This window comes from Littorina saxatilis, linkage group LG1, assembly GCF_037325665.1.
Source record: "Littorina saxatilis isolate snail1 linkage group LG1, US_GU_Lsax_2.0, whole genome shotgun sequence".
Lineage (NCBI taxonomy): Eukaryota > Metazoa > Mollusca > Gastropoda > Littorinimorpha > Littorinidae > Littorina > Littorina saxatilis.
This window is the reverse complement of record NC_090245.1, coordinates 25,181,926-25,206,551: the sequence shown is the minus strand read 5'-3', so window position 1 is coordinate 25,206,551 and position 24,626 is coordinate 25,181,926. Positions and strand designations below refer to the sequence as shown.

The window sequence follows — 24,626 nt, the reverse complement described above, 5'->3', positions numbered from 1 at the left end:
CGCTCTACACACACACACGCACAGACAGACGCACACACACACAGACACACATACACCACGACCCTCGTCTCGATTCCCCCTCTATGTTAAAATTGATTGCTTACGTAAAAAGAAACGTAATAATGGGACACAACACTTCGTAATTAATAACCAGTAATAAATCAAACTGGATTTAAAACTGAATAATAATAATCACAATTGTGTTAACAGTACGGTTTTTTATTTTTATTTTGTTTTGTTTTGTTTTCAATTAAAAAAAAATGTTAAAAAAATATTCAGAAGAGTGAGACACCACGATTTTTAGAAACCATCAATATGATATTACATTTGAGCTACATGTATCTGATTCTGCAAGTGTATCTGAAACAGATAGATTGCTATCCTTCCAACGACACGAATAAAAACAACCAAAAGTTAGGTTCATGGAGCGTTTAATCATAGACATAACGAAACACTTCGATCTGTTACTGCAACACGGTGGCCTAGTGGTAAGGCGTCCGCCCAGTGAGCGGGAGGCCGGGTCATACCTAAGCCGTCGCGATATAACATTGAATGGTTGAAAACGACGTTAAACACCAAATAAAGAAAGAAAGTCAAGACTTTAAAATTGGCAATCTAGTGGCTGCTCCGCCTGGCGTATGGCATTATGGGGTTCGTGCTAGGACTGGTTGGTCCGGTGTCAGAATAATGTGACTGGGTGTGCTGCAACTTCTGTCTTGTGTGTGGCGCACGTTAAATGTCAAAGCAGCACCGCCCTGATATCACCCTTCGTGGTGGACTGGGCGTTAAACAAACAAACAAACTTCGATCTGTCAACCTTTAGACGAGCACAATGCACAACAACCAAATAAAGTTGACCGGATAAACGCTTTACTTCGGCTTTTGTTTTTTAGGAGATATCATTATTAGTATTTGTCTGTTGTGTATTATTTCGCTCAACTATAAGATCGGTAGATAGATCAAAGTTTCGATGTACGTTTACTGGAGAAACAAACAATGGGGACCATGGTTATTCAACTAACTGTGTTCAACATAATGCGATGAAAAATATAAGACAGAATTTGTTTGATCCATATGCTCAATTAAAAGGCACGGCGCTGTTAAAAAAACAAGAACAACTCAGAATGACGAAAATGAAACCATGTGTTAGTCATGTATGTCAATGAATTGCAGCTCCATCGGAGAGAAGTCAAGCTAGTTCCATTTTACGCTCATGCTCATGCGAGTAATAAATGGGCTAACTTAAAATGTGGCTTGCTTGTGCCAGGCAGAATAGCGTACACCACCCACTGGTTCCAAGCACGTTTTATCACATCCTTTTGTTTAGTTAATTTTCTTCAAAAATGCAGGCATTACCGCACACTTTTTAGTCAGAGTGAATCGTGCAATTTTTCAAAATATAGTCATTCTAAAACAGTTTCAGGCACATTTGTGTTACATTTACACAAAACTCAGCAGTGAGAAGTAATACGTATGAGTTTGGATGTGCTTCATTGAAGTCACTGTCTGCGATTAGATTGTCTGCTACGCGTTTCAGTTCCAGGCGTGGTGTATCTCTTTTTGGTACGTTGACGGATTATAAGCCTACTGAGCACGTAAACGTAGGCTACATGTCTTGGCTAAACGTAAAAGTCCTCATGTGTGTGTGTTTGAACTGGCATGTGTTCTCGGGCGAATGCATTTTTGAGAACACATGTTCTCGCGTGTATACCTCTGAGGCCCCCGTCGCACAGCTCTACGTCCTTACGAACACAATGCCGATCACTCCGATCTGAACAAGTTATCAAATCGGGGCATATCGCCGTCAAAATCCAGCACAAGGCAAATTTTTGTTTCTGTACTGCGCCACGACGCGGCTACGCTTGTTTTGTGCAGTTCAAAATAAGCGTAGGGAGAGCACGCAGATTCCCGACTTAGCAGTTTGCATCCCGACCAAACCATGCACGCTCATGGAGATCCTCCCACGTTTGGCCCACGATTAGCCACGCTCTCGGACACTGTTCCATCGTAGAAGAAGCGGCGTCTATGTGTGACTGGGGTTTTACATACATGGTCACTACACTCACCATCATCTGACAACACACTTGTCCTGCGGTGCCGCAGGAAAGGCTGGTATTGACTGTTCCTCCTGAAGCAGTACAGGTATCCGAGTCTCCGCACATCACTCCCGGTTCTGATTCTGGACATGCCTTTGGAATGTGATAGAAACAATCATGTTAACCTCTGTTATGTACTCACAGAGATTGCTTACAATATAAAGCATTATATGCTTGAGTTAGTCATCTTAAAAGCCATGTATTGTTTTTTTGCCATGATAACAATTGGATACAGTTTTGTTTAAACCGATAGAAACAATATAATATTATTCCATTGATCAAAATAATCTAGTTAGGGGGAATCATTGATGCTTAATTTTTGCCTTGTCTGATAAAGTACGGTTGGGGCGGGGGTATAGCTCAGTTGGTAGCGCGCTGGATTTGTATTCAGTTGGTCGCTGTCAGCGTGAGTTCGATCCCAGGTTCGGCGGAAATTTATTTCAGAGTCAACTTTGTGTGCAGACTCTCTTCGGTGTCCGAACCCTCCCCCCGTGTACACTACATTAGGTGTGCACGTTAAAGATCCCACGATTGACAAAAGGGTCTTTCCTGGCAAAATTGCTTAGGCACAGTTAATAATTGTCTACCTATACCCGTGTGACTTGGAATAATAGGCCGTGAAAGGTAAATATGTGCCGAAAATGGCTGCAATCTACTGGCCGTATAAAATTTCATCTCCCACGGCATCCTTGCAGAGCGCCTAGAACTGTACCCACGGAATATGCGCGATATAAGCGTCATTGATTGATTGATTGATTGATTGATTAAGTATTCATGCCTGAGAATCTTCACCTAGTGCTTTATCAACGCGGTTGACTCTCACACTCTCTCTCTCTCTCTCTCTCTCTCTCTCTCTCTCTCTCTCTCTCTCTCTCTCTCTCTCTCTCTCTCTCTCTCTCTCTCTCTCTCTCTCTCTCTCTCTCTTGACAAAAAATACTATGAACATCACCATCGCAATTATTTTCAGTGCCATCGATTCAGTTTATGGAAACAGCTAACGTAGACACACAGAAAGAAAAATTCATCTGTAAAATGGGTTTCGTGGTTTTTAGACACACCTACGTCGTGCTTCTAGCTATACCAGTGTTTTGAGCAAAGACTGGTTTGTAAAAAAAGCACCTGTTTGCGTATGCCACTACCCTCGTAAATAAAGAATTTGTCATTGTCATTGTCTCTCTCTCTCTCTCTCTCTCTCTCTCTCTCTCTCTCTCTCTCTCTCTCTTTCTTTTTCTCTCTCTCTCTCTCTCTCTCTCTCTCTCTCTCTCTCTCTCTCTCTCTCTCTCTCTCTCTCTCTCTCTCTCTCTCCCTCTCTCTCCCCCCCTCTCTCTCTCTCTCTTAAATATAATTAAATTACGAATTCATGAAACATCATTCAAGGAATATTACATGCTGTTTCTTTTACAAAACTTATAAAAACTATTATCAAGCAGCTGGCAAAATATAACTGTACTCTCTGATTATATTGAAAAACATGATTATATATATATAATTCATGAAGGATTTTTTTTTTATACAAACACATATTTCCCTGTTATATATAATTTTCAAGCATTGCTAAAGAATCCTAATGCATCTCAAAATGTCTTATTAGTTGCTTGACATGTTAATTATGGTAAATATGTCATTTGTACTATTGTTAAATTTATCTTTTATTTCTTCTTGTTTGTTACCCCTCAATGGGCGAGGGCCGGATGAAAAGAAGCATGCATACATTGCTTATTCTGTCACCCTCGTAAAATAAATTTCAATTCAATTCAATTCAATTCAATTCTCTCTCTCTCTCTCTCTCTCTCTCTCTCTCTCTCTCTCTCTCTCTCTCTCTCTCTCTCTCTCTCTCTCTCTCTCTCTCTCTCTCTCTCTCTCTCTCTCTCTCTTGACAGAAAATACTATGTTCATCACCATCGCAATTATTTTCAGTGCCATCGATTCAGTTTATGGAAACAGCTAACGTAGACACACAGAAAGAAAAATTCATCTGTAAAATGGGTTTCGTGGTTTTTAGACACACCTACGTCATGCTTCTAGCTATACCAGTGTTTTGGGCAAAGACTGGTTTGTAACGGGGTCAAACGAATAAAACGGCAAGTAATGTGATTGGTATTAGAGAAAAGATGTACTTTCTTTTGCTTTGATTTTCTGTGTGTGTGTGGTTTTTTTGGTGGTTTTTGTTGTTGCTTTTTTGCTTCTGCTTTTTCATTTATTTGTGTAGCGCGCGCGCGCGCGCGTGTGTGTGTGTGTGTGTGTGTGTGTGTGTGTGTGTGTGTGTGTAGGCCTATATATATGTGTGATTTTCTTTGTGTGTGTGCCTGTATGTGTGTGTGTGTGTGTGTGTGTGTGTGTGTGTGTAAGCGGGGTGCGCGTGAGTGTGCCTGTGTGTGTGTGTGTGTGTGCGCGTGCGTGTGGCTGTGTGTGCATGTGTGTAAGGGTGCGCGTGCGTGTACCTGTGTGTGTGTGTGTGTGTGTTTTGTTTGTATGTTTTGTTTGTATGTTTGTGTGTGTTTGTGTGTGTGCGTGCGTGCGTGCATGCGTGCGTGCATGCAAGCGTGCGTGCGTGCATGTATGCGTACGTGCATGTATATGCGTGCCTAGTGTGTTTGTGTGAGCGTGCGTGCGTGTGTGCGTGCGTCGATTACCCGACGACAGCATACATCCCCACTCGCCGTGCAGGCGAAACCAGTATCGGCCGTAACTCCTGAACCGGCAACGCATTCTCCAGGTGTTTCGCAAGACACTCCTGAATCTGATTCGGGACACTCCTGAAACATTTTAACCGAATAGAAAGAAAGAAATTAGAAACTGAAAAATACAGAAATGATTGAATGAATAAATAAATTAATTGATAAATTTAACCAAACAAATTCTGAACAGGGAATCCTACCCATTGCATCAGACTATTGAGACATCAGTTGTCTTACTTTGTCATCGTGATCTTTCTTACTGGCTGGCCTGTATTGCAAAAAACGAAACAAAAAGAAAAATTGCCAGGAATTAAATGATTTATTCGTAGACGTGAGCATAATATATATTTTAAAGTTCATATTGGTATTTGGGTAAATGAACAGAGCAGCTAAGGCCAAACAATAGTATATGTTAGTTTAGCGCTAGCTAGGGTAACCTGGCCGACCCTATTTTTTTCCCGCGTACCCTAAAACTCTGTAGTATTTCTCACCACAACAACAAAATCATACCGAGACTAAAATCAACATTTAAAACAATTAGCGACCTGCCGACCCTATTTTTTTTGGTGGTCATATGTTACCCTAAACCGACATAAATTTTGTTTGGCCTAAAGCAAATAAGTAGTTCTGACAATTTGTGTGTGTGGTCAGGAACAAAGCAAAAACGTGCTCAAGCCTGTGTGAATAAGTGCATGCGTCTATAACACTACCAATCGATAATAAGAATCACAGACAACAGACGAACTTCGGAAATAACTCTGTTGGGTTTGTATGGGATGTAAAAAATTACATACTTTTGCTTTTTTGGTGAGGCAAGCTTTAAACACGTATTCGTTGTCCACGTGTTTCAGACACACCTGTCTCTATGGACTGGTGTACATGTATAATGTCACTTGGGAAACATTGACCCACTAAAAGTGAGAATACGTTCTCTTTCGCAACCCATGAAAACCCGACAAACAACAACAGGAGAGCATCAATATATTTCTTTGATAGTTCTCCGAACATCGTCTATGGAGGCATGCACGCTATTCTTGTACGTGCAGGCATATACTACATGTTCATATTTCTGCAGAACTAAAACCCGACAGTGGAATATATAGGCACTGTAACTCACGCTTTTTGGGTCCCATCTCAGTGTTAAAACAGCATAGTGAGGGCTGGCTTAATCTGATGATTATTTCAGGTTTGGTTGTACACTTTAAACAACAACAGGAGAGCATCAATATATTTCTTTGATAGTTGTATCATCTGGGAGACAAAGGAATGTAGTTCCATTTAAGAGTAAGTGAGAGTTAAGCAGAATCAATATCCCGGCACATGAGATAATAACATGCATTGAAATGTACAAGCAACTTTCACCCTAACAAAAGAATGCTAGCTTTTTTTTTTTTGTAAATAAGTTAACCACAACAAGATGGGTTCAGAGGAAACGGGTTCCAGACACCGTAAATATCAACATATTTTGCTGTCTATATTTTACTTACCCTGCGGCAACACACTTGGCCCTCACCAGTACTGCAGGCGAAACCGGAATCTACCGTCACTCCCGAACCCGTACAATTATCTGCGGATTCGCAAGTTACGCCTTCGTCACTGGTTGGACACTCGTCACTTTCTGGTGACAATGTAAGAACAAGAATTATTAGTTACGGAGATAACTATCCATCTGCCTTTCTCTTGTTGGATAACGGATTTAAGAGGAGTGGCGAGGTAGGGGGTCAGTGCTCAACGACAACAAGACCCAAAACAAGTCGCGTAAGGCGAAATACAACATTTAGTCAAGTAGCTGTCAAACTCACAGAATGAAACTGAACGCAATGCAACGCAGCAAGACCTCGTAGCATCGTCAGTCCACCGCTCATGGCAAAGGCAGTGAAATTGACAAGAAGAGCGGGGTAGTAGTTGCGCTGAGAAGGATAGCACGCTTTTCTGTACCTCTTTTCGTTTTAACTTTCTGAGCGTGTTTTCAATCCAAACATATCATATCTATATGTTTTTGGAATCAGGAACCGACAAGGAATAAGAGGAAAGGGTTTTTAAATTGATTTCGAAAATGTAATTTTGATCATAATTTTTATATTTTTAATTTTCAGAGCTTGTTTTTAATCCAAATATAACATATTTATATGTTTTTGGAATCAGAAAATAATGGAGAATAAGAAGAACGTAAATTTGGATCGTTTTATTAAAAAAAATTTTTTTTTTTTACAATTTTCAGATTTTAAATGACCAAAGTCATTAATTAATTTTTAAGCCACCAAGCTCAAATGCAATACCAAAGTCCGGGCTTCGTCGGAGATTACTTGACCAAAATTTCAACCAATTTGGTTGAAAAATGAGAGCGTGACAGTGCCGCCTCAACTTTCACAAAAAGCCGGATATGACGTCATCAAAGACATTTATCAAAAAAAATGAAAAACACGTCTGAGGATATCGTACCCAGAAACTCTCATGTCAAATTTCATAAAGATCGGTCCAGTAGTTTAGTCTGAATCGCTCTACACACACACAGACAGACAGACAGACAGACAGACACACAGACACACATACACCACGACCCTCGTCTCGATTCCCCCCTCTATGTTAAAACATTTAGTCAAAACTTGACTAAATGTAATGAACATAACAAAAGTACCGAAGGGACAAGACTAAACAACAAATAATGGCCAAAATGTCTAAAAAGCACACACACACACACACACACACACACACACACACACACACACACACACACACACACACACACACACATACACACTCAAAAAACAAAAACTCTCTCTCATACACACACACACACACAAACACACACACACACACACACACACACACACACACACACACACACACGCACACACACACACACTTACAAACACACACTCACACCCACACTCACTCACACTCACACTCACTCACAAACACACACTCACATCCACACTCACAAACACACAAGTAACCAGAACAAAAATAATAACTCACCAGGAGTACACCTTTCGCGCTTCAGGATCCTCTTCAGCTTTAGACACAAATGCCTGTTTGGGTGTTCAAGACAGTATTTCACGAATAGTCGTTCCGTTTTCTTGCAAAGCCGCGTTTGTGTCCAGCCGTTATGGGTCCCATGTTCTTCGGACTGAGGTTTGTAAAGAATTTGTCATTGTCATTGTCTCTCTCTCTCTCTCTCTCTCTCTCTCTCTCTCTCTCTCTCTCTCTCTCTCTCTCTCTCTCTCTCTCTCTCTCTCTCTCTCTCTCTCTCTCTCTCTCTCTCTCTCTCTCTCTCTCTCTCTCTCTCTCTCTCTCTCTCTATCTCTCTTGACAGAAAATACTATGTTCATCACCATCGCAATTATTTTCAGTGCCATCGATTCAGTTTATGGAAACAGCTAACGTAGACACACAGAAAGAAAAATTCATCGGTAAAATGGGTTTCGTGGTTTTTAGACACACCTACGTCATGCTTCTAGCTATACCAGTGTTTTGGGCAAAGACTGGTTTGTAAAAAAAGCACCTGTTTGCTTATGCCACTACCCTCGTCACCCAAAGTCACCGAGACAAACGTCATTATAGAAACAAAAATTGCGCTCGCTAATTACCCTCGATGAATCTTTAAAACTAACACGTCACGCCACACTTTCAGAGTGACGTTTCTTTGCTTTGACGTAATAGATTGCACGAGGTTTTAGAAGAGATCGAGGTTCCAAAACAAGCGTCTTCAATTTAGCTGCCTCGACTGCAAGACATTTTCAGTAAAATACACGTAAGTACAGTATGTAGGATAAACAGAATAGTATGGATTGCTGTGTCGTACCAGATTTACACTCGTTGCTTTTTCAAATAGTGAACAGCTCGCTTTCGATCGCTCGCAGTTCAATATTTTAAAAAACAACTCGTGTAAATCTGGTACGACAGAGCAAGCCATGTAGTATTCTCTATTTAGTCAAGCTGTCGAACTCACAGAATGAAACTGAACGCAATGCTTTTTTCACCAAGACCACATACTCGTAGTTTCGTCAGTCCACCGCTCGTGGCAAAGGCAGTGAAATCGACAAGCCATGCAGAATAGTGCGGTAGTGGTCGCGCTGAGCAGGATAACACGCTTTTCTGCATGTCTATTCGTTTTAGCTTACTGAGTTTGTTTTTAATCCAAACATATCATATTTGGAATCAGGGACCGACAAGGAATAAAATGAAATTGTTTTTAAATCGATTTCGGAAAATTAATTTTAATCATAATTTTTATATTTTTGTATTTTCAGAGCTTGTTTGTAATCCAAATATAACATATGTATATGTTTGTGGAAACAGAAAATGACGAAGAATAAGATGAAATTGTTTTTTGAACGTTTAATAAAAAATAAAAATTTAATTACAAGTTTCCGATTTTTAATGACCAAACTCATTCATTAGTTTTTAAGCCACCAAGCTGAAATGCAATACCAAAGTCCGGACTGTGTCGAAGATTGCTTTGCCAAAATTTCAATCAATTTGATTGAAAAATGAGGGTGTGACAGTGCCGCCTCAACTTTTACAAAAAGCCGGATATGACGTCATCAAAGGTATTTATCAAAAACATTGAAAAAAATGTCCGGGGATATCATTCCCAGGACCTCTCATGTCAAATTTCATAAAGATCGGTCCAGTAGTTTAGTCTGAATCGCTCTACACACACACACGCACAGACAGACGCACACACACACAGACACACATACACCACGACCCTCGTCTCGATTCCCCCTCTATGTTAAAACATTTAGTCAAAACTTGACTAAATGTAAAAAGAAACGTAATAATGGGACACAACACTTCGTAATTAATAACCAGTAATAAATCAAACTGGATTTAAAACTGAATAATAATAATCACAATTGTGTTAACAGTACGGTTTTTTATTTTTATTTTGTTTTGTTTTGTTTTCAATTAAAAAAAAATGTTAAAAAATATTCAGAAGAGTGAGACACCACGATTTTTAGAAACCATCAATATGATATTACATTTGAGCTACATGTATCTGACTCTGCAAGTGTATCTGAAACAGATAGATTGCTATCCTTCCAACGACACGAATAAAAACAACCAAAAGTTAGGTTCATGGAGCGTTTAATCATAGACATAACGAAACACTTCGATCTGTTACTGCAACACGGTGGCCTAGTGGTAAGGCGTCCGCCCAGTGAGCGGGAGGTCGTGGGTTCGAACCCCGGCCGGGTCATACCTAAGCCGTCGCGATATAACCTTGAATGGTTGAAAACGACGTTAAACACCAAATAAAGAAAGAAAGTCAAGACTTTAAAATTGGCAATCTAGTGGCTGCTCCGCCTGGCGTCTGGCATTATGGGGTTAGTGCTAGGACTGGTTGGTCCGGTGTCAGAATAATGTGACTGGGTGTGCTGCAACTTCTGTCTTGTGTGTGGCGCACGTTAAATGTCAAAGCAGCACCGCCCTGATATCACCCTTCGTGGTGGACTGGGCGTTAAACAAACAAACAAACTTCGATCTGTCAACCTTTAGACGAGCACAATGCACAACAACCAAATAAAGTTGACCGGATAAACGCTTTACTTCGGCTTTTGTTTTTTAGGAGATATCATTATTAGTATTTGTCTGTTGTGTATTATTTCGCTCAACTATAAGATCGGTAGATAGATCAAAGTTTCGATGTACGTTTACTGGAGAAACAAACAATGGGGACCATGGTTATTCAACTAACTGTGTTCAACATAATGCGATGAAAAATATAAGACAGAATTTGTTTGGTCCATATGCTCAATTAAAAGGCACGGCGCTGTTAAAAAAACAAGAACAACTCAGAATGACGAAAATGAAACCATGTGTTAGTCATGTATGTCAATGAATTGCAGCTCCATCGGAGAGAAGTCAAGCTAGTTCCATTTTACGCTCATGCTCATGCGAGTAATAAATGGGCTAACTTAAAATGTGGCTTGCTTGTGCCAGGCAGAATAGCGTACACCACCCACTGGCCCCAAGCGTTCCAAGCACGTTTTACCACATCCTTTTGTTAGTTAATTTTCTTCAAAAATGCAGGCATTCCCACTCTCTTTTTAGTCAGAATGAATCGTGCACTTTTCCAAAATATATTCATTCTAAGGCAGTTTTAGGCACATTTGTGTTACATTTACACAAAACTCAGCAGTGAGAAGTAATACATATGAGTGTGGATGTGCTTCATTGAAGTCACTGTCTGCGATTAGATTGTCTGCTACGCGTTTCAGTTCCAGGCGTGGTGTATCTCTTTTTGGTACGTTGACGGGTTATAAGCCTACTGAGCACGTAAACGTAGGCTACATGTCTTGGCTAAACGTAAAAGTCCTCATGTGTGTGTGTTTGAACTGGCATGTGTTCTCGGGCGAATGCATTTTTGAGAACACATGTTCTCGCGTGTATACCTCTGAGGCCCCCGTTGCACAGCTCTACGTCCTTACGAACACAATGCCGATCACTCCGATCTGAACAAGTTATCAAATCGGGGCATATCGCGTCAAAATCCAGCACAAGGCACATTTTTGTTTCTGTACTGCGCCACGACGCGGCTACGCTTGTTTTGTGCAGTTCAAAATAAGCGTAGGGAGAGCACGCAGATTCCCGACTTAGCAGTTTGCATCCCGACCAAACCATGCACGCTCGTGGAGATCCTCCCACGTTTGGCCCACGATTAGCCACGCTCTCGGACACTTTTCCATCGTAGAAGAAGCGGCGTCTATGTGTGACTGGGGTTTTACATATGGTCACTTCACTCACCATCATCTGACAACACACTTGTCCTGCGGTGCCGCAGGAAAGGCTGGTGTTGACTGTTCCTCCTGAAGCAGTACAGGTATCCGAGTCTCCGCACATCACTCCCGGTTCTGATTCTGGACATGCCTTTGGAATGTGATAGAAACAATCATGTTAACCTCTGTTATGTACTCACAGAGATTGCTTACAATAAGCATTATATGCTTGAGTTAGTCATCTTAAAAGCCATGTATTGTTTTTTTGCCATGATAACAATTGGATACAGTTTTGTTTAAACCGATAGAAACAATATAATATTATTCCATTGATCAAAATAATCTAGTTAGGGGGAATCATTGATGCTTAATTTTTGCCTTGTCTGATAAAGTACGGTTTAAGTATTCATGCCTGAGAATCTTCACCTAGTGCTTTATCAACGCGGTTGACTCTCTCTCTCTCTCTCTCTCTCTCTCTCTCTCTCTCTCTCTCTCTCTCTCTCTCTCTCTCTCTCTCTCTCTCTCTCTCTCTCTCTCTCTCTCTCTATCTCTCTCTCTCTCTCTCTCTCTCTCCCTCTCTCTCTTGACAAAAAATACTATGAACATCACCATCGCAATTATTTTCAGTGCCATCGATTCAGTTTATGGAAACAGCTAACGTAGACACACAGAAAGGAAAATTCATCTGTAAAATGGGTTTCGTGGTTTTTAGACACACCCACGTCGTGCTTCTAGCTATACCAGTGTTTTGGGCAAAGACTGGTTTGTAAAAAAAGCACCTGTTTGCTTATGCCACTACCCTCGTAAATAAAGAATTTGTCATTGTCATTGTCTCTCTCTCTCTCTCTCTCTCTCTCTCTCTCTCTCTCTCTCTCTCTCTCTCTCTCTCTCTCTCTCTCTCTCTCTCTCTCTCTCTCTCTCTCTCTCTCTCTCTATCTCTCTTGACAGAAAATACTATGTTCATCACCATCGCAATTATTTTCAGTGCCATCGATTCAGTTTATGGAAACAGCTAACGTAGACACACAGAAAGAAAAATTCATCGGTAAAATGGGTTTCGTGGTTTTTAGACACACCTACGTCATGCTTCTAGCTATACCAGTGTTTTGGGCAAAGACTGGTTTGTAACGGGGTCAAACGAATAAAACGGCAAGTAATGTGATTGGTATTAGAGAAAAGATGTACTTTCTTTTGCTTTGATTTTCTGTGTGTGTGTGTTTTTTGTGTGGTTTTTGTTGTTGCTTTTTTGCTTCTGCTTCTTCATTTATTTGTGTAGCGCGCGCGCGCGCGCGTGTGTGTGTGTGTGTGTGTGTGTGTGTGTGTGTGTGTGTGTGCGTGTGTGTGTGTGTGTGTGTGTGTGTGTGTGTGTGTGTGTGTGTGTGTGTGTGTGTGTGTATGACTAAGTGCCAAAAGGTGCTCACAGAACAGAAGACGACTTTGTTTTACAATAAAAATGTTTCTAACAAGAAATTCCTCCGAGATAGGAAAAACACCCCCATCCTTACCATTCTCACTGCCACCAACTGAGAAGGCACTGCTAACAAGTGTGGTTAAAATAAGTTGATTGAGTGGACAAAGAGACAGGCGGAGAAAAAGACAAATCAATATAACTCTTTCTGTAACACCTACTGACCGCATTTTTTGTAAAAACCGTCTCATCTATATAATATAAAACATGCTCAGCACGTGTGGATTAAATAGAGCCGAATACCCGGCTTGAGTGGCGCACTGTACGCCGGCTTCGAACCATGGACCCGTCAAGCTTAGGTCCCTTCCAGACTCGTGGAATGCATGGGAACAGCACGAACATGATTCAGGGGCCATAATGCCATTCCTGATCATATCATGTCGAGTCCCATACTTGTCGTTAAAAATTAATATTAAAAGTCCTACGGTTTTGAGCCATTAAGGACTTGAGTGTTTGTCCGCTTTCAAAAAGAGAAAAGAAAGAAACAAAAAATAAGGAGAGGAGGGCAGGGGGTGGGGTTGAGTTAATAATGCTCTGTGGAATCTGTTAAAATGAAAAGTAGTTAAGATGTTTCTTGGTAAGAATTATAAGCCTATACTTGTCGACGACGCCCTAGGTACCACATCACAAACAGAACTGTGCAATACACAGGTGTTTTCTACAGACACACTCAAACACACACACACACACAGAGAAGCCGTATATATATATCTATATCTATTGTATAAATATATAGAGATAGATGAGAGTGTATTTTTCGCGTGGCTATAAATTGATTCGACCTTTGCGCTTTTACAGTGAGGACAACTTACGGGTCCAAGGAAAGCGTTCTGGACACTGCGATGACCTTCTAAAAATAGCCGGTAACAGAACGCCGGGAATATCCGAAAAACCAAAATCCACCAATAACTCCCTAACCGTGTGTTTGACTGGTCCCAATTTTTGTAAGGACCGTCTCAGGAATGTATAAAACCTGTTCACCAAGTTTGGTGACGATCGGTCCGTTCATTCTTGAGATCTACTTGCGAACACAAACAAACACACAAACAAACAAAAACATCGAGTGAAACCTATACACACCCCTATACCGGGGGTGTAAAAACGTGTGTCTGCTGAAAATTGGTGTGTGTGTGGATGAATGGGCGAAGAGATAGTGGACATACTTTCGTGTGTCTGACTTGAACGGTTTTGAAGTTATCTTTGTTTAAAGTCAAAAATAACGCCAAAAGCGGTCATCTGAAAACGGACATCGTGATACCTCGTGTTTTGAATATGCCACAGAAAAATAACAAGAAGCACAAATGAATTGCATTTAGTTTGATTGAATGCCTGAAACATCGCTTTACAGACGAGACCAAACGTCAAATCTAAATCTCGAGAGAATTTTTTTTTTTCGATAACCGAATTTTAAGGTGTCGCACGCAAGATGTGTCGTCATCACGGCATACATTTTTCAATCGCAGATATTTACTAAATTTCTTTTTCAAAAACTCTGGAATTGATGTCGACACGTCAAGCGATAACGGTGTATCAAACTGCTGTCTTTCAAGTAATCCAGCAAAGACTGCAGAACTTTTGAACAGCATTTTTGAAAACGATTTGAAAATTTCGTCATATCTTGCGTGCGACAAAATGTTCGGTAATTAACGGTTATTTTCTTTTAAAAACAAAATGTACATGTACAAAGATCTACTTCATCTACGGAACCACGTGACACATTCTGTGTTCAAAATTTGTGAAGAAATCACGAACCACGAATGCGCTATCAAGTGTTGAAATTATGTCGTCAACATCTTTTCAGATCTTGCGTGCGACACCATCTTGCGTTCAACATAAAATGTCACTACCTTATCGAGTTTAATGGGTAAAAATAACTATTTGTTGTCTTAGTTTAATCTTCTTAATTAAAAGCGTAATAAAACCGAACTTCCAAGATGAATTTTAATTGAGATTAGCGAAAGAGCGGGCACGCAAGTCGACCTTAAAGTAAAAGAATGATAACACGAGCGTTTGTCGTGTTGTCTTGCGTGCAACACATTGTCCAAAAAGGAAAATGTATATTTTTCTCGGACGTTTTTTAAGTTGAAACCTTGAAACTTCACACACATTTGGGGTTTAATCGCCCCCATGCATGGTAAAAGTCTTGTTGACCCTTGTCAGATTTCAAGGTCACGGCTGGGTCACATGTGGTTCAGAAAACGGATGAAACATATTTTTTCAGAGATTTTTAAAGCTAGAACCTTCAAACTTCAAACAACGCTTTTGCTTAATGATTGTTCAACATGGAGAATTCAAGGTTGATCCTTGAGAAATGTGAAGGTCATAGCAGGGCCTCGTGTGGGTAAAAAAAAAAGGAAATTGTATTGAACTTCAATTTATATAAAACCAAAGTCTGGTTGATCTGTTTTAAGATTTAAGGTCAAATCTGTTATTTAAGGTCAAATCAAATAGAAATTTGTTGATGCTTACATCTTTAAAACTTCCAACAGGTTTGAGGTTTGACAACTTCTGGACTTTGAAATCTGGTATGGTTGATCCTGGTAATATTAATTGGTCAAAACATCAAGATCAACAATTATAAAATAAGCACTTTCACCAATGTCAAGTGAGCAATAGCAGCAAACGTGAGTCTTATAAAGATTATCACTTTTTGTGTGACCTCAACTTGACCCCTCTGAATGCTCTCAATCATGGAAATTGACCACACTTTGATTATAACCAAACAACATCAAAACTTTGGAATGTGTGAAGTTTCAAAGGTGTTGCTTAAAAGGCGTTCGTGAAAATGACAATTGTATGTGTCTGACTTCAATGCGACCCCGCTGCGACCTTGACGTTTGATTTTATCAACCAGACTTTCATCATGTGTGAATGACTTCAAACACTATAAAACTAGTTGAAGAAATTGACAATTTTTCAAAGTTTAAGCCAGATGGCACTGCTGTGACCTTGAAATTTGACAAACATTAACCAGGCGGTCACCTTTTTTAGAAAATATCCTTAAATGATTTATTCGTAGACGTGAGCATAATATATATTTTAAAGTTCGTATTGGTATTTGGGTAAATGAACAGAGCAGCTAAGGCCAAACAATAGTATATGTTAGTTTAGCGCTAGCTAGGGTAACCTGGCCGACCCTATTTTTTCCCCGCGTACCCTAAAACTCTGTAGTATTTCTCACCACAACAACAAAATCATACCGAGACTAAAATCAACATTTAAAACAATTAGCGACCTGCCGACCCTATTTTTTTTGGTGGTCATATGTTACCCTAAACCGACATAAATTTTGTGTGTGTTTGTGTGTGTGAGTGTGTGCGCGCGCGCGTGTGTCTGTGTGCATGCGTGCGTGCGAGCGTGTGTATGCGTGTGCGTGTGTGTGTGTGTGTGTGTGTGTCTGTGCGTGCGTGCGCTCGTGTGTATGTGTGTGTATGTGTGTGCGCGCGCGTGTGTGTAATTTTTTTTACGTCAGTTTCTTCGTAACCACACACAGACTCACCCGTCGACAACACACGTATCCCTGTGTTGGGCAGCTCAGACTGGAGTCCACAGTTGCCCCCGCACCAATACAAGAGTAAGCTGATGTCACACACGACACCCCTTCGTCTGTTGTTGGGCAAGTCTAAAATAGAGTGTTCATTTTCCTCCGAAGCATGGCAAGGCAAGGCAATATTTATTTCCAAAACAACTAGGGTTACATGAATTTGAAAGAAAATTTACAATACAAACTACAAACAAGTCGCGTAAAGTGAAATAACAACATTTATCCTACATACGTGAGTGAGACACCCGTGAGATAATAATCGTTTAAATCACACGTGTGTATATCATGTAAATGAGGTCATGTCAAGCAAGTCTGGCAGGGACCTGTTTTTCCACTGCTTATGGTGCCAAAGTCACCGAGACAAACGTCATTATAGAAACAAAAATTGCGCTCGCTAATTACCCTCGATGAATCTTTAAAACTAACACGTCACGCCACACTTTCAGAGTGACGTTTCTTTGCTTTGACGTAATAGATTGCACGAGGTTTTAGAAGAGATCGAGGTTCCAAAACAAGCGTCTTCAATTTAGCTGCCTCGACTGCAAGACATTTTCAGTAAAATACACGTAAGTACAGTATGTAGGATAAACAGAATAGTATGGATTGCTGTGTCGTACCAGATTTACACTCGTTGCTTTTTCAAATAGTGAACAGCTCGCTTTCGATCGCTCGCAGTTCAATATTTTAAAAAACAACTCGTGTAAATCTGGTACGACAGAGCAAGCCATGTAGTATTCTCTATTTAGTCAAGCTGTCGAACTCACAGAATGAAACTGAACGCAATGCTTTTTTCACCAAGACCACATACTCGTAGTTTCGTCAGTCCACCGCTCGTGGCAAAGGCAGTGAAATCGACAAGCCATGCAGAATAGTGCGGTAGTGGTCGCGCTGAGCAGGATAACACGCTTTTCTGCATGTCTATTCGTTTTAGCTTACTGAGTTTGTTTTTAATCCAAACATATCATATTTGGAATCAGGGACCGACAAGGAATAAGATGAAATTGTTTTTAAATCGATTTCGGAAAATTAATTTTAATCATAATTTTTATATTTTTGTATTTTCAGAGCTTGTTTGTAATCCAAATATAACATATGTATATGTTTGTGGAATCAGAAAATGACGAAGAATAAGATAAAATTGTTTTTTGAACGTTTAATAAAAAATAAAAATTTAATTACAAGTTTCCGATTTTTAATGACCAAACTCATTCATTAGTTTTTAAGCCACCAAGCTGAAATGCAATACCAAAGTCCGGCCTGTGTTGAAGATTGCTTTGCCAAAATTTCAATCAATTTGATTGAAAAATGAGGGTGTGACAGTGCCGCCTCAACTTTTACAAAAAGCCGGATATGACGTCATCAAAGGTATTTATCAAAAACATTGAAAAAAATGTCCGGGGATATCATTCCCAGGACCTCTCATGTCAAATTTCATAAAGATCGGTCCAGTAGTTTAATCTGAATCGCTCTACACACACACACGCACAGACAGACGCACACACACACACACAGACACACATACACCACGACCCTCGTCTCGATTCCCCCTCTATGTTAAAACATTTAGTCAAAACTTGACTAAATGTAAAAAAAAATAATAATAATGGGACACAACACTTCGTAATTAATAACCAGTAATAAATCAAACTGGATTTAAAACTGAATAATAATAATCACAATTGTGTTAACAGTACGGTTTTTTTATTTTTATTTTGTTTTGTTTTGTTTTCAATTAAAAAAAATGTTAAAAAAATATTCAGAAGAGTGAGACACCACGATTTTTAGAAACCATCAATATGATATTACATTTGAGCTACATGTATCTGACTCTGCAAGTGTATCTGAAACAGATAGATTGCTATCCTTCCAACGACACGAATAAAAACAACCAAAAGTTAGGTTCATGGAGCGTTTAATCATAGACATAACGAAACACTTCGATCTGTTACTGCAACACGGTGGCCTAGTGGTAAGGCGTCCGCCCAGTGAGCGGGAGGTCGTGGGTTCGAACCCCGGCCGGGTCATACCTAAGCCGTCGCGATATAACCTTGAATGGTTGAAAACGACGTTAAACACCAAATAAAGAAAGAAAGTCAAGACTTTAAAATTGGCAATCTAGTGGCTGCTCCGCCTGGCGTCTGGCATTATGGGGTTAGTGCTAGGACTGGTTGGTCCGGTGTCAGAATAATGTGACTGGGTGTGCTGCAACTTCTGTCTTGTGTGTGGCGCACGTTAAATGTCAAAGCAGCACCGCCCTGATATCACCCTTCGTGGTGGACTGGGCGTTAAACAAACAAACAAACTTCGATCTGTCAACCTTTAGACGAGCACAATGCACAACAACCAAATAAAGTTGACCGGATAAACGCTTTACTTCGGCTTTTGTTTTTTAGGAGATATCATTATTAGTATTTGTCTGTTGTGTATTATTTCGCTCAACTATAAGATCGGTAGATAGATCAAAGTTTCGATGTACGTTTACTGGAGAAACAAACAATGGGGACCATGGTTATTCAACTAACTGTGTTCAACATAATGCGATGAAAAATATAAGACAGAATTTGTTTGGTCCATATGCTCAATTAAAAGGCACGGCGCTGTTAAAAAAACAAGAACAACTCAGAATGACGAAAATGAAACCATGTGTTAGTCATGTATGTCAATGAATTGCAGCTCCATCGGAGAGAAGTCAAGCTAGTTCCATTTTACGCTCATGCTCATGCGAGTAATAAATGGGCTAACTTAAAATGTGGCTTGCTTGTGCCAGGCAGAATAGCGTACACCACCCACTGGCCCCAAGCGTTCCAAGCACGTTTTACCACATCCTTTTGTTAGTTAATTTTCTTCAAAAATGCAGGCATTCCCACTCTTTTTTTAGTCAGAGTGAATCGTGCACTTTTCCAAAATATATTCATTCTAAGGCAGTTTTAGGCACATTTGTGTTACATTTACACAAAACTCAGCAGTGAGAAGTAATACATATGAGTGTGGATGTGCTTCATTGAAGTCACTGTCTGCGATTAGATTGTCTGCTACGCGTTTCAGTTCCAGGCGTGGTGTATCTCTTTTTGGTACGTTGACGGGTTATAAGCCTACTGAGCACGTAAACGTAGGCTACATGTCTTGGTTAAACGTAAAAGTCCTCATGTGTGTGTGTTTGAACTGGCATGTGTTCTCGGGCGAATGCATTTTTGAGAACACATGTTCTCGCGTGTATACCTCTGAGGCCCCCGTCGCACAGCTCTACGTCCTTACGAACACAATGCCGATCACTCCGATCTGAACAAGTTATCAAATCGGGGCATATCGCGTCAAAATCCAGCACAAGGCACATTTTTGTTTCTGTACTGCGCCACGACGCGGCTACGCTTGTTTTGTGCAGTTCAAAATAAGCGTAGGGAGAGCACGCAGATTCCCGACTTAGCAGTTTGCATCCCGACCAAACCATGCACGCTCATGGAGATCCTCCCACGTTTGGCCCACGATTAGCCACGCTCTCGGACACTTTTCCATCGTAGAAGAAGCGGCGTCTATGTGTGACTGGGGTTTTACATACATGGTCACTTCACTCACCATCATCTGACAACACACTTGTCCTGCGGTGCCGCAGGAAAGGCTGGTATTGACTGTTCCTCCTGAAGCAGTACAGGTATCCGAGTCTCCGCACATCACTCCCGGTTCTGATTCTGGACATGCCTTTGGAATGTGATAGAAACAATCATGTTAACCTCTGTTATGTACTCACAGAGATTGCTTACAATAAGCATTATATGCTTGAGTTAGTCATCTTAAAAGCCATGTATTGGTTTTTTGCCATGATAACAATTGGATACAGTTTTGTTTAAACCGATAGAAACAATATAATATTATTCCATTGATCAAAATAATCTAGTTAGGGGGAATCATTGATGCTTAATTTTTGCCTTGTCTGATAAAGTACGGTTTAAGTATTCATGTCTGAGAATCTTCACCTAGTGCTTTATCAACGCGGTTAACTCTCTCTCTCTCTCTCTCTCTCTCTCTCTCTCTCTCTCTCTCTCTCTCTCTCTCTCTCTCTCTCTCTCTCTCTCTCTCTCTCTCTCTCTCTCTCTCTCTCTCTCTCTCTCCCTCTCTCTCTTGACAAAAAATACTATGAACATCACCATCGCAATTATTTTCAGTGCCATCGATTCAGTTTATGGAAACAGCTAACGTAGACACACAGAAAGGAAAATTCATCTGTAAAATGGGTTTCGTGGTTTTTAGACACACCTACGTCGTGCTTCTAGCTATACCAGTGTTTTGGGCAAAGACTGGTTTGTAAAAAAAGCACCTGTTTGCTTATGCCACTACCCTCGTAAATAAAGAATTTGTCATTGTCATTCTCTCTCTCTCTCTCTCTCTCTCTCTCTCTCTCTCTCTCTCACTCTCTCTCTCTTGCAGTATCTCTCTCGCTCACTCTCTCTCTCACCCCCTCTCGCTCTCTCTCTCTCTCTCTCTCTCTCTCTCTCTCTTGACAGAAAATACTATGTTCATCACCATCGCAATTATTTTCAGTGCCATCGATTCAGTTTATGGAAACAGCTAACGTAGACACACAGAAAGAAAAATTCATCTGTAAAATGGGTTTCGTGGTTTTTAGACACACCTACGTCATGCTTCTAGCTATACCAGTGTTTTGGGCAAAGACTGGTTTGTAACGGGGTCAAACGAATAAAACGGCAAGTAATGTGATTGGTATTAGAGAAAAGATGTACTTTCTTTTGCTTTGATTTTCTGTGTGTTTGTGGGTTTTTTTTGTGGTTTTTGTTGTTGCTTTTTTGCTTCTGCTTTTTCATTTATTTGTGTAGCGCGCGCGCGCGCGCGTGTGTGTGTGTGTGTGTGTGTGTGTGTGTGTGTGTGTGTGTGTGTATATATATATGTGATTTTCTTTGTGTGTGTGCCTGTATGTGTGTGTGTGTGTGTGTGTGTGTAAGCGGGGTGCGCGTGCGTGTGCCTGTGTGTGTGTGTGCGCGTGCGTGTGGCTGTGTGTGCGTGTGTGTAAGGGTGCGCGTGCGTATACCTGTGTGTGTGTGTGTGTTTTGTTTGTGTGTGTGTGTGCGTGCGTGCGTACATGCGTGCGTGCATGCAAGCGTGCGTGCGTGGATGTATGCGTACGTGCATGTATATGCGTGCCTAGTGTGTTTGTGTGAGCGTGCGTGCTTGTGTGCGTGCGTCGATTACCCGACGACAGCATACATCCCCACTCGCCGTGCAGGCGAAACCAGTATCGGCCGTAACTCCTGAACCGGCAACGCATTCTCCAGGTGTTTCGCAAGACACTCCTGAATCTGATTCGGGACACTCCTGAAACATTTTAAACGAATAGAAAGAAAGAAATTAGAAACTGAAAAATACAGAAATGATTGAATGAATAAATAAATTAATTGATAAATTTAACCAAACAAATTCTGAACAGAGAATCCTACCCATTGCATCAGACTATTGAGACATCAGTTGTCTTACTTTGTCATCGTGATCTTTCTTACTGGCTGGCCTGTATGGCAAAAAACGAAACAAAAAGAAAAATTGCCAGGAATTAAATGATTTATTCGTAGACGTGAGCATAATATATATTTTAAAGTTCATATTGGTATTTGGGTAAATGAACAGAGAAGCTAAGGCCAAACAATAGTATATGTTAGTTTAGCGCTAGCTAGGGTAACCTGGCCGACCCTATTTTTTTCCCGCGTACCCTAAAACTCTGTAGTATTTCTCACCACAACAACAAAATCATACCGAGACTAAAATCAACATTTAAAACAATTAGCGACCTGCCGACCCTATTATTTTTGGTGGTCATATGTTACCCTAAACCGACATAAATTTTGTTTGGCCTAAAGCAAATAAGTAGTTCTGACAATTTGTGTGTGTGGTCAGGAACAAAGCAAAAACGTGCTCAAGCCTGTGTGAATAAGTGCATGCGTCTATAACACTACCAATCGATAATAAGAATCACAGACAACAGACGAACTTCGGAAATAACTCTGTTGGGTTTGTATGGGATGTAAAAAATTACATACTTTTGCTTTTTTGGTGAGGCAAGCTTTAAACACGTATTCGTTGTCCACGTGTTTCAGACACACCTGTCTCTATGGACTGGTGTACATGTATAATGTCACTTGGGAAACATTGACCCACTAAAAGTGAGAATACGTTCTCTTTCGCAACCCATGAAAACCCGACAAACAACAACAGGAGAGCATCAATATATTTCTTTGATAGTTCTCCGAACATCGTCTATGGAGGCATGCACGCTATTCTTGTACGTGCAGGCATATACTACATGTTCATATTTCTGCAGAACTAAAACCCGACAGTGGAATATATAGGCACTGTAACTCACGCTTTTTGGGTCCCATCTCAGTGTTAAAACAGCATAGTGAGGGCTGGCTTAATCTGATGATTATTTCAGGTTTGGTTGTACACTTTAAACAACAACAGGAGAGCATCAATATATTTCTTTGATAGTTGTATCATCTGGGAGACAAAGGAATGTAGTTCCATTTAAGAGTAAGTGAGAGTTAAGCAGAATCAATATCCCGGCACATGAGATAATAACATGCATTGAAATGTACAAGCAACTTTCACCCTAACAAAAGAATGCTAGCTTCTTTTTTTTGTAAATAAGTTAACCACAACAAGATGGGTTCAGAGGAAACGGGTTCCAGACACCGTAAATATCAACATATTTTGCTGTCTATATTTTACTTACCCTGCGGCAACACACTTGGCCCTCAACAGTACTGCAGGCGAAACCGGAATCTTCCGTCACTCCCGAACCCGTACAATTCTCTGCGGATTCGCAAGTTACGCCTTCGTCACTGGTTGGACACTCGTCACTTTCTGGTGACAATGTAAGAACAAGAATTATTAGTTACGGAGATAACTATCCATCTGCCTTTCTCTTGTTGGATAACGGATTTAAGAGGAGTGGCGAGGTAGGGGGTCAGTGCTCAACGACAACAAGACCCAAAACAAGTCGCGTAAGGCGAAATACAACATTTAGTCAAGTAGCTGTCAAACTCACAGAATGAAACTGAACGCAATGCAACGCAGCAAGACCTCGTAGCATCGTCAGTCCACCGCTCATGGCAAAGGCAGTGAAATTGACAAGAAGAGCGGGGTAGTAGTTGCGCTGAGAAGGATAGCACGCTTTTCTGTACCTCTTTTCGTTTTAACTTTCTGAGCGTGTTTTCAATCCAAACATATCATATCTATATGTTTTTGGAATCAGGAACCGACAGGGAATAAGATGAAAGGGTTTTTCAATTGATTTCGAAAATGTAATTTTGATCATAATTTTTATATTTTTAATTTTCAGAGCTTGTTTTTAATCCAAATATAACATATTTATATGTTTTTGGAATCAGAAAATAATGGAGAATAAGAAGAACGTAAATTTGGATCGTTTTATTAAAAAAAATTTTTTTTTTTTACAATTTTCAGATTTTAAATGACCAAAGTCATTAATTAATTTTTAAGCCACCAAGCTGAAATGCAATACCGAAGTCCGGGCTTCGTCGGAGATTACTTGACCAAAATTTCAACCAATTTGGTTGAAAAATGAGAGCGTGACAGTGCCGCCTCAACTTTCACGAAAAGCCGGATATGACGTCATCAAAGACATTTATCAAAAAAAATGAAAAACACGTCTGAGGATATCGTACCCAGAAACTCTCATGTCAAATTTCATAAAGATCGGTCCAGTAGTTTAGTCTGAATCGCTCTACACACACACAGACAGACAGACAGACAGACAGACACACAGACACACATACACCACGACCCTCGTCTCGATTCCCCCCTCTATGTTTAAACATTTAGTCAAAACTTGACTAAATGTAATGAACATAACAAAAGTACCGAAGGGACAAGACTAAACAACAAATAATGGCCAAAATGTCTAAAAAGCACACACACACACACACACACACACACACACACACACACACACATACACACACGCACACACATACACACACACATACACACTCAAAAAACAAAAACTCTCTCTCATACACACACACACACACTAACACACACACACACATACCGCGGCCCACACACACACACACACAAACACAAACACACACA

General features: G+C 40.4%; 2 protein-coding genes and 1 long non-coding RNA gene across 3 annotated transcripts in view; 1 reads left to right on the top strand and 2 right to left on the bottom strand.

The window, feature by feature from the left end:
• The window catches only part of LOC138965619 (uncharacterized), a 498,821-nt gene that overhangs the window by 281,722 nt on the left and 192,473 nt on the right, over positions 1-24,626 (bottom strand). The gene's annotated exons all lie outside the window — the stretch shown is intronic.
• The window catches only part of LOC138965511 (uncharacterized), a 422,657-nt gene that overhangs the window by 312,172 nt on the left and 85,859 nt on the right, over positions 1-24,626 (top strand). The window lies entirely within an intron of this gene.
• Positions 1-24,626, bottom strand: part of LOC138965489 (multiple epidermal growth factor-like domains protein 10) — a 49,765-nt gene that overhangs the window by 5,013 nt on the left and 20,126 nt on the right. Inside the window, exons 9-17 of the mRNA XM_070337668.1 lie at positions 23,245-23,375; positions 21,714-21,836; positions 20,085-20,207; positions 16,467-16,589; positions 11,528-11,650; positions 7,754-7,904; positions 6,262-6,392; positions 4,730-4,852; positions 2,067-2,189 (exon numbers count right to left, since the gene is read on the bottom strand). Coding sequence (XP_070193769.1) covers positions 2,067-2,189; positions 4,730-4,852; positions 6,262-6,392; positions 7,754-7,904; positions 11,528-11,650; positions 16,467-16,589; positions 20,085-20,207; positions 21,714-21,836; positions 23,245-23,375 — 1,151 coding nt within the window. The remainder of the gene's footprint in view (positions 1-2,066; positions 2,190-4,729; positions 4,853-6,261; positions 6,393-7,753; positions 7,905-11,527; positions 11,651-16,466; positions 16,590-20,084; positions 20,208-21,713; positions 21,837-23,244; positions 23,376-24,626) is intronic.